Source organism: Centruroides sculpturatus, unplaced genomic scaffold, assembly GCF_000671375.1.
Source record: "Centruroides sculpturatus isolate CEXI.00-Female unplaced genomic scaffold, Cexi_2.0 scaffold445, whole genome shotgun sequence".
In the NCBI taxonomy this organism is placed as follows: Eukaryota; Metazoa; Arthropoda; class Arachnida; order Scorpiones; family Buthidae; genus Centruroides; species Centruroides sculpturatus.
This window is the reverse complement of record NW_019384683.1, coordinates 462,730-479,842: the sequence shown is the minus strand read 5'-3', so window position 1 is coordinate 479,842 and position 17,113 is coordinate 462,730. Positions and strand designations below refer to the sequence as shown.

General features: G+C 29.5%; 1 protein-coding gene across 2 annotated transcripts in view; it reads left to right on the top strand.

Moving 5' to 3' along the window:
- The window catches only part of LOC111627002 (H/ACA ribonucleoprotein complex non-core subunit NAF1-like), a 47,708-nt gene extending 31,219 nt beyond the window's left edge, over nt 1-16,489 (top strand). For both annotated transcript variants that reach the window (XM_023370541.1, XM_023370542.1), the window contains 7 exons: nt 1,160-1,235; nt 6,259-6,349; nt 8,021-8,103; nt 8,185-8,345; nt 8,625-8,676; nt 9,305-9,401; nt 13,649-16,489. In XM_023370541.1, coding sequence (XP_023226309.1) covers nt 1,160-1,235; nt 6,259-6,349; nt 8,021-8,103; nt 8,185-8,345; nt 8,625-8,676; nt 9,305-9,401; nt 13,649-14,322 — 1,234 coding nt within the window. In that variant the 3' untranslated portion in view covers nt 14,323-16,489. The remainder of the gene's footprint in view (nt 1-1,159; nt 1,236-6,258; nt 6,350-8,020; nt 8,104-8,184; nt 8,346-8,624; nt 8,677-9,304; nt 9,402-13,648) is intronic.
- The last annotated feature ends 624 nt before the right edge of the window (nt 16,490-17,113 follow it).

The window sequence follows — 17,113 nt, the reverse complement described above, 5'->3', positions numbered from 1 at the left end:
TTCTGTCTTTTGTTTACAAGGGGATTGATGATGATATCACAAAGTTGAAGATTGCTATTGTATAGAATTATGCTTCTGATTGCATGACATAAAATTCAAGATTTTAATGTTCTGTACCTAAAGTAATGTTCTGTATCTTATTCTTAAATGCAAAATGACCAATGAAATTTTAGCACTTTAAAATTATCATTTTTCAAATTTTTAGATTTTGATAATTTAAAAAATGTGCTTGTTATATTTTGAGATCATTACAACTGTGATTTGACAACATTTGGGCAATCAAATTTATGAGTTGATCTATATGTATCTCCTTACATGGAACTAAACACCTGTAATATATAAATTTCACTGTAATTTGAATCACATGTTGACATTTTCATTATCAATAGTGGCTAGTTAAGAAATGACAAACAACAGGAAACTAAAGATTCTGTGGATAGTAGAAAGGATATCTGTGATAAAGGCAATGGAGGAAAGCAAAAAGAAAATATTAGAAACTGTGAAAGAATTTGATATTGCATTGCATCTACACATCTGAAAAACAAGACTTTTGGTAAGCTTCAATGAAAAACAGAATCAGACAGAACAGAAAAGAAAGCATAAATGTGAATATCCAGATGCTGAAAAATGTACACTGACGTGGTTTGTACAGTGTAGAGACTGGAATATTCTTGTTGATGGAAAAGGAAAAAGCTGAACAATTCAGAAACAGGACATAAAATTCAAAACAAGCAGTGGGTAGCTGAATAAATTTAAGGAGAGGAATGAAATAGTTTTTAATAAATTTTGTGATGAAAATGAAAATAGGATGTGGTCTTCAGATTTTAAAAAAGTTTTACAAAATAGAAATAAAGTAAGTGCTAAAATAAGACAAACGTGTAGCTAATTATTTTAAAATAAAAATTTGTTGTATGTAGAACAATTTTTATTTTATGTAAAATAAAAATCATAAAAATCATTCTTAAAATAATTTTATTTTATTCAGAATTTATGTTCTAAAAATGTAGCTTTTGATGAAGATTTTTCTGTGAATTGGGTTAAAAATTTATTATTATAGTTCTTTAATTGCTTTATAGTCATCATTATTATGCATATTTTATAATGATGATTGTAGACTTTTGTGGATTTATGTTGAATAATACATAATTAACAATTTCAGTAAGAACATTGTAACAAAAAGTGGACCAAAAAAGAATTTTCATCAAATAAGAACAAAGGATGAATTAGGTCTTGAGGTCAGTGATTATTTTACTTAACTTTTCTAGAAAATTTTTGTTAAAATTCAAGAATCTAATTACAGGAAATCCTCATTAATCTGAAATTCAAGGGACAAAATAATTGCAACTTTGAATTATCTGAGATTTACATATTTCTGTACAGAATACCAAATGCTCTGTAACTGATGTAATTAAGCAAATGGAGTATGGCTACTTATACAGAATTATTAATCATTAATTATTGTTATTTTCATTAATTAATAATAAATAATAATAATAACAATATAAATAAACTGCATATAAACAGCATGTGTCTGGTAAGAACCTCACATGTTGCCAGATAGGTTTTATAAAATGTAAAGAGAATTCTTTTAAATATAGCTGAAATTATTTAAAATTTTAAAGTGGCCTAAAAAGTAAAAAGTTGCCCAAATATAGTAATCTATAGCCTTACAAATATCTCAGTCTGCTACTCTGCAAATTTTTCAATCCTGAAAACCAGCCGTATTTTATGAAATAAGAGAAAAAAATGGTAATCCACGTGTGTGATGACATCCAAAACTGTTTTACTATTAAAGCCATTATTATAGCAAAGCCATATTAATCAGATTAAAGTTATTCTTTGTCTATTGTTCTCTTATAGCAGGGAGGCACTTCAATTTAATCAAACAAATTAATGTATGCATATCACAATTTGGATGGAATTTTCACATCAAATTTTGAAGTACCCATATTTCAAACTAACCATATTCCTTAATTAATGTGTAAATCTCTATATCCCCAGCTGGGACGAATAGTACAGTTACAAACTAACGGGATTTTGAACTATCCAAGTTCAGATTAACGAAGATTTCCTGTAATTTTTTATGATAGTATGAAAACCAGGATTTGAAGATATTTTAATAGAATTTTTTTCATTTTATCAAGCATATTTATATAAAAAACATTAGCCAAAAAAAAAAGGTGTGATTTATTTAGATACAGTCGACCCCCCTATAATTACGGTCCCTATAGTTACGATTCCTATAAAACTACGAAAAAATTGCTACCGGTATCCGTAAAAAATAGTAAAAGTTCCCTATAAACACCTCAAACGTCATTGGGAAGCCGAACTACTTTCCCGCCGTCCGTAGCGCCACGCTACGGAGAGATTTCTATCGTCTGGACAGTATTATATAAATTATATATAAATTAGGTACTGTACATATAATTATATATTAACTTATTGTAACTTTGTTATAATTAAATATATAATTTCCGCCGTCTAGCGTGGCGCCACGCTACGGAGATTTTTACGCTAACTATCGTCTGTCAGTATGTAAATTAGGTACCGTAAGTCTAATACAGTACTGTAATTTTATACATTTCTTGTGAAAGAAACATTTCTTATTCAACGGCGATTAAAATTATTTATATTAATGATGTCTCCGAAGTTCTACGAAGTTTTCACAGAAAAATAAGTTGTTAGAAATCGGCCGCTCTTTGCTGAGCTGTTCCGCGACGAAAACAATGTTGAGCAATGGCAATGTCGAATGGTGACACTCGGTAAGTAATCCTACAATTTTTTGTTTATAGCGTAGTTTATACGGATTATTCCCAAAAAATATATACGTATTTTGGAAATGTTGAGTCGGATTAGTCTAGAATCGATTAATTTTATGGAAGAAAATCTTTCAAACAGCCGTAGTCCGTAAACTTTACAAGTGTCGGGCTGTGATTGGAAGGATTCGTAAGAAAGCAGATTCCTAGAGAATGGAACGTATCTCTATCTTATAGGGGGGTCGACTGTAACTTCAAAGTTTGACAAAATATTTTTGTCATTTTGTTCAAAATAACTCCAATAAAAAGACAGTATAAAATAAATGAATTAGAAACCTCTCATCATTTGTTTACATTCAACATTATTTTGTATTGAGATATTCCAATTTCAAAATTCAAAGATGTATTATAAAGTGTAATATTAATCATATAAATCAAAAACAATCTAATATGAAGATGAAATTCTAAGAGTAAATATATTTTTGAAACATGTTATTTTGGTAATTTTAGAATTAAGTTAGTAATGTTAAATATTGAAATATAACTTTTAATTTTATTTTATTCAGAATTTATGTTCTAAAAATGTAGCTTTTGATGAAGATTTTTCTGTGAATTGGGTTAAAAATTTATTATTATAGTTCTTTAATTGCNAATTTCAAAATTCAAAGATGTATTATAAAGTGTAATATTAATCATATAAATCAAAAACAATCTAATATGAAGATGAAATTCTAAGAGTAAATATATTTTTGAAACATGTTATTTTGGTAATTTTAGAATTAAGTTAGTAATGTTAAATATTGAAATATAACTTTTAATTTTATTTTTAGAGTAAGAATTTTGTTCTGTAATAATTCATTACAGAATAAAATTTATATTCTTAATAAACCAGCAATGAACTGCTCAACTTTCCCAGTAACATTTAAAATGTTGGTGGCACCATCTATAATTAAAAATTTAAAAAGATTTTTTAATAAAATATTATAAAATGGCAAAAAGTTTAATTTTGAGGATAGGGATGGGTTTTATAAAAAATTGTAAATGCTAATAACAAGTAAAATCATTATTAAGTCTGGTCCTACTGGAGATACACATGATCTCTATTATCTCCCCACCCCTTTAATTTTTAATCACCAAAATTTAATAGCATCAATTCCCCTAATAAACAAACCTCCCTGCTAAATTTAGAAATTTTCAACAAAAACCACAGGAGTTATTAAGCTTTGAAGAGGGTGAACAAAATCATGCCCCCACACACACACACTAACATCTACACATATAGGAATTACCCCTGATTTATTTGCATTTATCAATATTTCAAGATGTCCTAAGTCCAAAAGTGTAAAAATCTTGAGGTGTCATTTTTTGACTGATTGCTATACTTTCCCTCTGTCTGTTATATATAACGGCTGGGAAAGTAAAAACAGTTGGCATTTTTCAATTAAATTGATATTTACATTAAAATATGATTAGCATTACATAGTATTAGCATTTTAAAAATGCCCCAATATATATATATATATATCTATATATATATTGGGGCATTTTTATATGTGTGTGTGTGTGTGTGTGTGTGATCCATTCCTGCTGATACTCGGAGGGTGTACAGGTCGACATGGTGAAAAAATCAAACTTTTATTCTACCATCCACTACTTTTTCCAAACTCTCCTATCAACAGACAAGTCAAACAAGTTTTTAGCCTGGATTTATATATATATATAATAAACATACAATACATTAATACATACATACGTATACTGTATATAAAACAGTGCTAAGCCCAAATTTTAATAAAATATCTGTATGCCCTATTTTTTTCTAGAATTTAATAATGAAGTATTTTGAACTAAATGTAGGCAGATCCATTTTGTTCTAATATTAATATAATAAATATATAAGTTATTAATTTAAAATATTCTGGAAGAAAAGATCAGCATGATTTAAGCTTTGTTCTGGGTTGATCAGTTTCCCCAGAATATTCTAAAATGTATTTACACATATTATTATTTTTGGGTTTATAAATATTGTTTATAGTGAATTGGTTGAAGTTATTTTTTTATGATTTTTATAGTATTTATAGTGTTAAGTTTTTGCTATTTTAATGATGGGATATTTTGTTATATAAAAAGAATAGAATCTGTAATAATTGTAAAGTAAATATAAAAAAGTATTTTGGTAAATATTTTATCAACATATTCTCCAGCAGGAAGTTAAATATTGTATTTAACTTCTGTCTTTAGAAAATAATGTTATAATCATATATAACAATATTCATATTTGGTTATTAAGTTCCAGAAAAAATTGAGCTTTTATTCTGAGTAATATGGGCCATTTTATGTTGTGTGAATTGTTGTTGTTAATTTATATATAATGATTACTCTTTACAATAGAATGCATTAGTATTGATTATTGACATCTTTTTTGAAATATGAATCAGTTGAATATTAATTATGCAGCAGTTATGTGTGAATATGCATAACTGCTGTATATTCACACCTCTTTGTAGAGAAAAATGCACTTATCAGTCCTTATCTTTTGAGGGCCACATGTTGTTGAGCTACATCCTAGCTAGAAATTGCGAAGTAAAGTTGGGTGTGTCATTCAGGGTCACATGCTGCAGTTATTGCATTCTCTGAATTGCATAAGGATACCAGTTTAGGATGATCTGTAGAATTTTATGGACAGTTGATCATGGAATACCTATGGGTATCTCTGATTGCAATTGGGTTTCTGCAACTGTAAATGTGGCATTATCTACATTTCTTTCTTTAATATGTCACCTGCTTCTATCTAGAGTCACGTCCAACTTCCCTGTTTCTACAAATTTCTATATCTTATTCTTCAGTTCATTTAGTGACAAAGATCCTATCCTTAAATCTTTCAAATGACAATATTTGTATAATGCAATGGTGGCATTACTATTATCTTGGTAGAGTTTCACTAGTAGAGCTCAGTCCTTCTTATCCATGGTTTCTTCTACTAATTATATAGAAGACCTCACACTTTATAGTAATCCTCATGTGACTCACACATGTAATTGACTGCAATGTCACATGAAATTAGCATGTTGTAACATGTTTTAGAAAACCAATGCTATCTGGTGGCATGACAACTAACCAATTTTTTTATACACAAATTCTCTTCCCCATGTTCTGATTGTAACCACCAGTTTTTATTATGCTGTCAAGTAGATTCTTCTCTACATCACTCTAACTATTACCAGTTGAATTATAGTCACCTTGTATATAATATTAATATGATATCAACAATTTTGTGTTGTAAGATGAGATGGTTTACCTATTGATAGGCTATAAGTAGCTACCAATAGATAGATCATCTCTTAATGATAGGTAAAATGAAAAAATATTTTTCTTTATTTAGCAGTTTATAGTAAGTTAAAATAGTTTAAAGTAAAAGATAATATATTTTTTATGTAGTTTTTTTGATAAATTAATGAAATATACAAGCAATTCAACAATTAAAATTTTTTTTATAATATAGGATTTGCCTCCAGTTGAGGAACTTCATATATCTGTTGAGGAAGAAGAATTACAAGAAATTGGTCAAATACTTAGCATAGTTGAAGAATTAGGTAGACATGTTTTTTATTGATTGTTATATCACATTTATTCTCATTTAATAAGAAAATTCTTTTAAAATTCAGAATTTTAGCATGCTATAAGAACAATATGTATTCAATAAATTAAAATTCTAGTGTGAATTTGTTAAATTTACATCAGTGAATTTAATGTATAGAAGATAACAGTTTCTAATCAGTTTTCTATAAAGTATGGAAAAATTATACCTAAATTTTGTATGGATAAACTTTCAAATTACATTTTAAACACCCAAAACTTGAAGATTATCTATGTTTAAAATGCAACTTAAAAGGGTATGTGGGCTATTCATTAGGACACATTATATTCCAATTTTAAAGTGCAATTACAAACTCACCAAACAGCATTTTCTTCATCTAAAGTAACTAAGGATGTCTTTAGAAAATTGAATAATCCTTTGTATGCTTCACACATGTTATTGTCATTGTAATTTTTCCTGAAGCCATCAAAGATACCTATACTCATACTTCATCTAGTTCTCTCCATTCATTTTATGGGCATTAAATCCATGCTTTAATTGACATTAAACATACTTATTTCAATGTGTTTCATGAAAATTGATAAAAAGCTGATTTTTGTAATCATTCCCTATCTTTATAACAACATACATCATTTCAAAGAACTGTGATAGTTAAACACATTACACAATAATTCTCATTTTAACAAGCTATAAACACATTTCTTGTTTCATTGTTATAAAGTAAATTTTGATTACTAAAAGTAATTATATACATTTAAAATAATAATTGTTCCATGTTTTGTTTTTGCACAACCAAATTACTTTTTACCATTTTTTAAACAAAATTGAAACTATTATGTAATTACAATTTTTGTTTATTTTTTTCATTTATCAAATTGCAGGGTAGAAATTTGTTCTATATTAACATAACATTCTTAGCAAATATTTTAGATATTATAACTTTTAAGTTATAAACCAATAGTAGAATAAATTTTTGTGTAACTTTTTCTATTTGTAATTAGATGATCCAAACAGAATTTCAGTATTCTGTTGGATGGTCTAACCATTACAATCAGTCATTTATTATTATTTAAGAAAGATCATCTTTCATTTGAATGAGAAGTTATTAAGGGACAAAGTTTTTTCATTTCTGTTTAATTATTATTATTTGATAAATAAAATAATTGAAGTAATAAATAAAATAGAATAATTGAATATCAACAGTTCACGGGATAAAAACATTTTGTCATTTTTTAGATATTTGTATATTCCACACATGAAGTTTAGAAAGTTCCTTCTCACTATTCCCTTTTTTGTTTCACCTATTTTATAATTATATATACAACAAAGTGTATGAGAAAAACAACATTGTTATCTGAAATGTCTTGCTTTCAATAGCTGCTGCTGAGGCATGGTATGGTGGAAATGAGTTATTCAAAGATTTTATTTCTGTTCTAATGTTTTGTTCTCTGGCATGTACTGTACATCTTTATGGTTTATCCATTCAAAATTATGGTACAAACTTAATTTTATCTTTATACATCATGATAATGAGATATTTAAAAAATTTGTAATATTTTTGAATAATAATTTAAAACGGTAATAAATTAAAAAATATGATTTATATTTTATAATGGAGACATTTTTATAATTCTTGTTTGATTGAAACAAATATATATTTTTATAGTAATCATTCAGTCACATAAAGACCATTCAGCATTAGATTTAGATTCCATTTTGTTTTTAAAAGGAGATAAACCATTGGGTCAGGTAAATGTTATTCACAAGTATTACAATTTCATTATTGCATTTGAAATAATTGAGTTTACTTTAAAAAATGTTTGTTTTTAGATATTTGATGTTTTTGGGCCTGTAATTCAGCCTTCATATGCTGTAAGATTTAATTCAAATCAAGAAATAATTGAAAAGGGTATAGAAAAAGGAATGCCAGTTTACTGTGCTCCTTCACAGGAAAATATTACAAAATATGTTTTTACAGAGGAATTAAAAAAGTAAATATTTCATTGTTTGAAATATTGTCTTTAAAAATTTAAAAAGTTTCTTTAAAATTATAATATGTGATAGATTCTCAAATTATATGAGGGTTGTGTTTTAAGTAAGCCACACGTTTTAATTGTTTTGTTCAAGTAATTTTGAATTGTGAATATATTTTGAACAATGTGTACTTATTTTATTTATTTTATGATTTTAAAATTGTGTATTTTAAACACACAAAGTACTTTGAGAATGCTATTTTAATATGCATATTAATATTAAATGAATTTTTTTAGATTGAAAGGTTCAGATGCCTCATGGGAAAATAATAATGAACCTCCAGAACAAGTAAGAAACTTTATTACAGTATTTACTTTTAATATATATATATATATATATATATATATAATGTGTGTGTGTGTGTGTGTAGAACTTGGTGTGCAAAAGTCCTTCAGCACCTTATGTAAACACATATCACATATTTTTGCATTTTGAACCCATTTTGAAAAATAATGCCAATTCCAAACGTAATAAATAATACATTGTTTTGAGGAGAATTTTGTAAAAACTTCTCTTTCAAAACTTTTGATAAAATTAATACATCAGCATCATTATACATGTTGTCTGTGAGAAGACAGAAAGAAACTGCAAAGCTAACATTTTATTTCTTGTAAACTACAAGAAACTGTCAGGAGAAAGAAAAAATACAAAACCAAAACTTGTTAAAGCTTTTACATTTAATAATGAATATTAGATATGTTTGAAGATGTACAGATAATTAATTTTTAATTGGGAAGCTGTTATATTTAATTACTAAGATACATTATCTGGATATACTGTTAACAAGCTTTTCAAGCTCATCCTGATGTGACATAATATAAAGTTTATGAGGTTATTTATATATGTTGTATATTTGTATGAAAAGTACATTTAATCTGTGACTTACATCAAAAAGTAATTTAAAAATTTTTTACAGTTCATTGAATATTCAGATGATGAGAAAGAACGATTGGCTAAACAAAAAAATAAGAAGAAACCTGCTAAAAATGCACCAATAAATAAATTTTTTCTAGGTGAGTATATATTTAGCATGTTAATTTAATTTTAAAAAATTTTTAAAAACTATTACTGATATTAATACTTACCCTGCTAGTCCTTGGACACAGTTTCTTTCCTGTGTACTTGCTGATTTTCACTGTTTTCTATACTAATATATAAAGAAGTAATGTTTGTATGTATGTAAGTTTCGTTGCAGCAGGTAATCTCCGAAACTACTCATCCAATTTCAAAAATTCTTTCACCAATATTTAAAATGGAACCTCAGGGTGGACATAGGCTGTATATTATTCCGTTAAACATTCATATAAATTAAAATATATAATCTAGGTTAAGGCTTTTATGTCCAACAGATGGCGCTACGAGTACGACGCCCTAAGTTTGCTTTTCTGCGAGGCATTACGCTTTTCTGTGAAAATGAACTAAAGTGGATCATCTTCTATCTATTTATATAAATAAAAATGTAATGTTCGTTTGTTCCTACCGATTCCTTTGAAATTTTGACACAACGCTGCATTCGAATACGCACGTGTTTTTATATAATATACGTGTCGAAATTCCCCCCACTGAAGGGAGATGGTTAGGATTAAGGCTTACCGTAAAGAACTCTGCTTCTATTTATACTATTTTAGATGCGGTTTTTTGCGTTTTTGATTGCGTTTTAATAGGGTACGTCAACAGAATGTACACTAAGAAGGAATTTTTCGATATTCCCCCACGGGGAGAGGGACAGAATTAAGGCTTACCGTGAAGAACTTGACTTCTATTATATTATTTTGGATGCGGGTTTTTGCGTTTTTGATTGTGTTTTAATAGGGTACGTCAAGAGAATGTACACTAAGAAGAAATTTTTCATAAAATTCCTCCCCCCACAGCGGAAGTGTTATACATTTATAATAGATACATTTTGAGCCACAACAACGCGTGGCGGGGTCTGCTAGTACAGTATATTTTACTGAGCATTTTAAAAAATCATTTGATTTTTGGGACATTAAGTAATATTTCTGTCAGTTTTGAGAACTGTGGGCTTTAATTTTTATGGATTTTGTTTAATCTTACTTGTGCATGTTTACAGAGAGAGAGAAAATGAAAAATTGATTATCCACAATCATTGAATACTAGAGAATTGGGAATAAGCAGTTTTGTTGAGTCCGCATAAGTCATCATAGGTATAACTAGACACCATCAGTTAAGTAGTCAGTTTTCTGTGGTCCTGGCCGACTTACATAGGCATTAATGTTAAAAAAAACTCTGGTTTACTTGACACCATTTAACTCAGTGTTTCTCAACAGGGGCAATATCACCCCCATGTGGGCATTTTTCCACGTTGAGGGGGTGATTAGTAACAATTTATATTTTGGGGGCGAAAAACAATTTTCTGGGCAATATAGTAAAACATTATATTAAGGATAATTAGATATTTTATTTGTTATATCATACAATAATTAAACAAATAACATTATACTAGTCACTAGTCTATTCAATACAGTACATATTTGGTGTTAGCCTTGGCCCTGGGCATTGGAATTTTGAAGTGAAGGGAGCGATACTACGTAATGGTTTTATTGAAGCTGGGCGACAATTTGTTAGAGGTTGAGAAACACTGTTTTAATTCATTACCACTGGATAAATCAACATACTTTTGCTGTCCCATACTCATTTAGACATCTGATAAGTTGACTCCCATCCTGAAAAAAAAATGAGTTTACACCACACAGCTTACTGTGCAGTGTGAACTCGTTTTTTTCAGGAGGGGAGTCGACTTATTAATATATACATATTAATAAAAATGCTTTAACATTTTATGTATTTTTATATATAAAATAATAACAGATAAACAAAAAGAAAATGCACAATCTATATCAATGTCACAGCAGAATCCGATTTTACATTTTCTCATGTCATGCATTATTTGTAGCACATGTTTCACATTTCTGTTAGAAATGAGTGTCCAAAAGCTAACAATGCTTACACTGAAGGAAAAATACGAACTTGTACCTGAATTTGAATGTAAGAAAACTTCGTAAGCCAAATTTGCAAAACAAAAAAACCTTCCAAGAACAACATTGGTGGGAATCCTGAAAAAAAAAAGAGGAAATTAAGAAATTTTTTCTTGGATTGTTGTCGCAGCTGTCTTGAAAATGCCAGAGAAAGTAACCATACAAAGATGTCTAAGATGTTCTTACATGTTGGCTAAAGCAAGTTAGTTCATCGAAACTTCCTGTTTCAGGACTGATACTGAAACAAAAGGTGATTGAAATTGCTGGGGTACTTGGAATAGAAACCAACTTTAGCACCAGTGATGGATGGTTAGAGAGATTTAAAGGTCGCCATGGTGTAACTTTTAAAAAGCTGGGCAGAGAAAAAGAATCTGTCGATTTTTTTTTTGACCTCAGATGGAACTTGGAAAGAGACAGTTTTACAAGAGATTGAGAAATCGTATATACCGAAAAATGTTTTCAATCTTGATGAAACTGGACTTTTCAACAAATTGCTTCCAGAGAAAACCATTATGTTTAAAAATGAGAGTTGCCACGGCAGAAGCAAATCAAAGTTGCAAGTTACAATCCTTCTTGGGGCAAATTCTGATGGCTCTGAAAAGCTGAAGTCCTTAGTTATAGGAAAATCTCTACAACCCTGATGTTTCAAGGGAGTGAAGAGTTTGCCCACCATATAAAAGGCAAATTCGAAAAATTAGATGACTTCCAAAATTTGGGAGGAAATTCTTCACAAATACGACTCCCAATTTGTTCAGCAAAAAATAAACATAGCATTCATTGTTGACAACTGTCCTGTTTATGGAAAAGTTGAAGGACTACAAGTGATTAATGTGTTTACCCTACTGTCAAATGCCACTGCTGTAGTGCAACCATTAGATTAGGGTATTATTCATTCGTTCAAACATCATTATCAAAAGAAGCTTATTTTGGATTTGATTCATGTGGTAGAAAGCGGAAATTTGATCGACATTTCCCTGTTAGATGCAATTCATTATGTGAAGGTTGCGTGGGAAAACGTAACATGCTTAACCATTGCAAACAGCTTTAAACATGTAGGATTTCGTTCTACAGTGGCAGTTTGAGATGAAGATAAGAGTGAAAAACAGAATGTTCAATCTACGAGAAACTGCCTCTGTTGGTGAAATCGACTACAGCACAGTGGACAATTGCGTGGAGATGTGTTATTCAGCAAGTGTTGTTGATATTGTTGCAGAAACTCAGGACGAGAATAATGAATCTGGAGGTGAAGAGAATGAAATATTAGAACACTTGGTGCCTGAGCTCAATTTTTTGTCAGACCTTTCTTAAATTCACAAAACAACCCCCAAAACCAACCAAAACTGATGTGCTAGGGGCATTAAGAATCCTTAGACGTTACTTGCCAACAATTGACAATTACAAAGATGATGTTTTCAAGACATTCATGATTGTTGAAAAGAAAGTCGAGACCTGTAATTGCATTGCAGTTGTATCTGAGGTTATTGATTTTTAAATTCTGTATAATGTTACTTTGCTACTTAATTTAAAAATGAAGTATGAACATCCATATGTAGATGTTTGCCAACTAAATACTAGTTTGTAGTGTTGAATAGATTTCAACACAGTTTTTCTTTAACAAATAAAATGAAAATTTTATCTGGATTATTTTTTGTAAATTCAATATGATACAGAGAAAAGTATAATTTTTACTTAGTTTTTTATATCTATAGTTTTAACATCAAGGATCTTCTTTCTCTGTACAAAGTCTGGCAATTTGACAAAGATTTTTTCAATCTGGGAAATTGTCTATACTATTATAAATTTATTCAAGGTTTGTTTGAATTTTTTCCTAAAACATGGCTTGAGTCAGATCTTGGCAAATTAGACAATTACAATTGCCTAGGCCTTGATCCAAAAGCCACCCATATATCAATTTGTAGATTTTTATTTCTTTATATTTGAATTTAGATAAGTGAACAAAGTGAATATTTTCTAAACCAATGAGTTTTCAGGCTTTCATTTGTTAACAATAGCTGTAGAGTAGAAGCAGTTGGAAAATTAATGGATTGTAACTGAATCAGAGTAAAATAAATGTGAAAATTATGATGAGTTAATTTTTCATTCTTTGTTCGTTATTGTATAATTTGAATTTCAAAACATTTTTGATTATATGCTTATTCTTTTCTCTCTAATTTAAAATTTATGTTTATTTTCATTTTATTTTAAAAACGTTATCAAAATTTCATCAAATTCTTTGTAATAATTTTTCATTATTTTTGTTCTAGATAAACAAGCTGTCCCAGAACGTACACATTGGCCTCCACGTTTTCCGTCTGGTTGTCCGTCAAGATCACCAGTTCCTCCACCTTTACCACCATTTGCATTTAGACCGCCAAGTGGTGGACATACATTTGGTGCCCCAGCTCAATTTTCTGTCAGACCTTTCTTAAATTCACAAAACAACATGCATCCTTTTCCTTCACAACCACCAGTTTCTACTTCGTTTGGATATTTAAACAATATAAATAATCAAAACTTTTCAACTTCTGCTCCGCCACCACCACCACCTCCTCTACCACCACCACCACCACCACCACCTCCTCCACCTCCTTCCATGTTTCCTAATAATGCAACTCAATCTCCTCCTGTATTTCCCAATACAGCTGTTCCACCTCCGATATTTTCTAGTACAGCTCCACCACCACCTCTAATACCTACTTCTATTCCTCCACCTATGTTTCCTGTAAATCAGTCACCCATAAATTCTAACAATAACAGTATTCCACCTCGGTTTTTTGCTCCCTCATTTTCATGCGATAATAGATTGCCACCCTTCTCTTCCAGTTCCAATTCGTCTTTGAGGCCTCCCTTTCCTTCTCCAATTACCAGAGTGCCATCAGTTCCATTTTTTCCAAGAGGCTCGCATCCTCGGGCACCATTTCCATTTAATCCTGTTTAAGTTAAAGATGGATTTACATTGAAACAAATTGCTGGCAGATGCAAAAAACAATGTGAAAACTGCACCAAAGATGAAATAATTTCAGACATTATTCAAATATGACTTTCAAATGAGGAATTAAAACAGTTTTCATATTTTTTTTTTTGTATTTTCCAATGATCTAAATCTAATGTAAATTGATCTTAATGTAATCATATTGACAACATAACTAAACTTCAATATTTATCATAGATATTTTATTTCATTTTGAAAACTTCTTATGGCATTTTAATTCCTAATTATTGTAATAATGTTAATGATAGAAAGAAGAATATTTTAAATGCTATTTATCCAATTTAAATAATGTACATCTAAGAGATGATTCAAAGTTTCTAAAAGTAAACTGTATATAATCCATCAATTCATTATTAAATGGTGTCATTTCAAGAAGAAATGTAAAGTAAATAGTTATTAGTCAAAATAAGGTTACATGTAGATAATTTCTTCAGTTATATTAATAAATAAGAATAACTATTAATTTTATGAGCTTTCTATTCTGTTTCAGATAAATTTAATATTTCAGAACTAACTTTCAAAATCCTTCACTTTCCAGAATAATTCTTTGTATTCTCAGCATCTTTTAGTCTTAATATATTACCATCAACAGTTAAGTTTAAAGAGAAGAGTTTAGACTTCCTGCCCCTTTGAGGAATCCAGGTTTGAGTTTGATTTTGGAATCTCTAAAATTTTTTGTGAGTGGCCAGTCCCAAATGTGTTGGGCCGCCTTCACTGTAGGCTTGCCAAACCTATGATGGTTATGATAAAAGGTCTTATCAAATTATCAATGGCCATAGGACAGAAAGATTCAAAATGAAAAGAATTCTCGAGAGAATTATTTTGTAAACTAACTTAACCTTAGATTGGATAACCATAGATGAGAGGCTTACCCAAAGGACCAATGGACATTTCCAGTAAGCCTTCAAAACAACTGCTTGTATCTCTTGAATGGGGTATACTTGCAGGTCCCTCATTGATGTTGACTGCCTCTTACATCTTTGTAATATAGCAAAATTCAAAATAATGAGAGGGTATGTTGCATACATTTTCAAAATGTCAGATGTGGGTATATGTGTATCTGTTCTTGATACACATATATTGTTCTTGTACCTTATTTGATGGAAAAGCAAATCATCACTGGTCAAAAGTAACTTTTGGTAAATGGTGAAGTTTGCTAAGAGTTTGTGGATTACAACACTCTGTAACAATCGAACATATGAACGCTTTGGCCTTATTTGACAGAACTTCATGTTCAGAAACTGATAAGAATTAAAATAGATTTGATGTTTTTCACCAGCAGATGAAATTATTAAGATGGCTGATTATTAAAAATAACACGTTAATTATTTGATTTGTTTACAGAATAAATCTCGGATCCATTTTCATGCCAGTAAATTTGTGATGAGTGATATTTCACTACTAATGATTTGATTGCTGTTACTGGAAAGTCACAAGTAACACCAATGCACCAATAACAGTATTTATTATGGTAAAGGATTGACCATAAAAATATCACCTCTAGTTAAAAAAATTCAGTTACATAGAGTAACTTATCATACAGAAACACCAGGTAATTGATTACAGATATTTTTATTTAAAAAGGAAATGCAATTTGGGCAATTCACATCCTCATCATTCCCATACATATCTGATTAATTGAAACATTGAATTACGTTATGGATTACAGCATGTTTATTTACATTACACACACAAAAAAAATCAATACAATAAATTACCTGCAATGGTATATTTATATTGGTGACAACTTCACTATTAAAAGGGAGTAACAATACTAAAACTAAAAATAATCTAAATTGATTTTAAAACTCTCAAAAACACGATAAAAGGGTTAACTTATAAAACAAGCAAAAGACTGCTGATAAAATTGTATAAAGGTAAAAATTTTTAATGAAATATCAAAAAACACCAAAATATAAAAAGTTGTAAAAACTTCACTCTATGTTCATCAAGCTAATAGTTACTGGGAACAGTGTATTATTTCATTACCATTATTTACCATTCGGTGAAGGGGAGAATGGAAGTCCATCTAAAATAGACTCCCATCATTTTTGTAGTGATATTAATGAAAACAAGGAATTTGAACACAGTTGTAATTAGTGAGATCTGGCAATCATTATTACAAATCTACTGTCTTTATTATATCACATGCTTTTATCATTTTTAATATAATTTACTAATTTATTTCAGTTTTTAGTTAGCTTTTTTCCCTTCTCTCTGAATATGTAATAATTTTGTTATATTGTCCATGTTGACTTTGTTTATAAATAGGACTTATTATACTGATGTAGTTTAACAAAAGGAGGAAATCTTAGTCTTAGTCAAAAAAATAAAACAAAATATCTTTATTTTATTAGACGGCTGACATATGGAGAAACGATTATGTGTGTTTAACACCAACACTAGAGAATAGAAGGCACAAGACTAAGGAAAAGTGATTAGAGAGTTACAAGACCTACCATTAATGTGTGAGGTTTGCCGATCGGGGAGAAAGTTCGCGACAGTCGAGCGGTCAGCACTGTCATGTGGGAGTGAAAAAAAACTTACTGAGACAGGTTCTCCATCGTATACCGTTTAATAAATATAAAAATTTTTCTTACAACAAATCCTTAAAACGGCGTAACACCTATCCAAAGTCGAGCAACAAGTTCTTAACACTAAAAGTTCAACTGTTCTGGCGATAGTTTTTCTTCCAGCGATGGAGGCGTGAAGACGTTTACTCCGGGCTGCACAACAC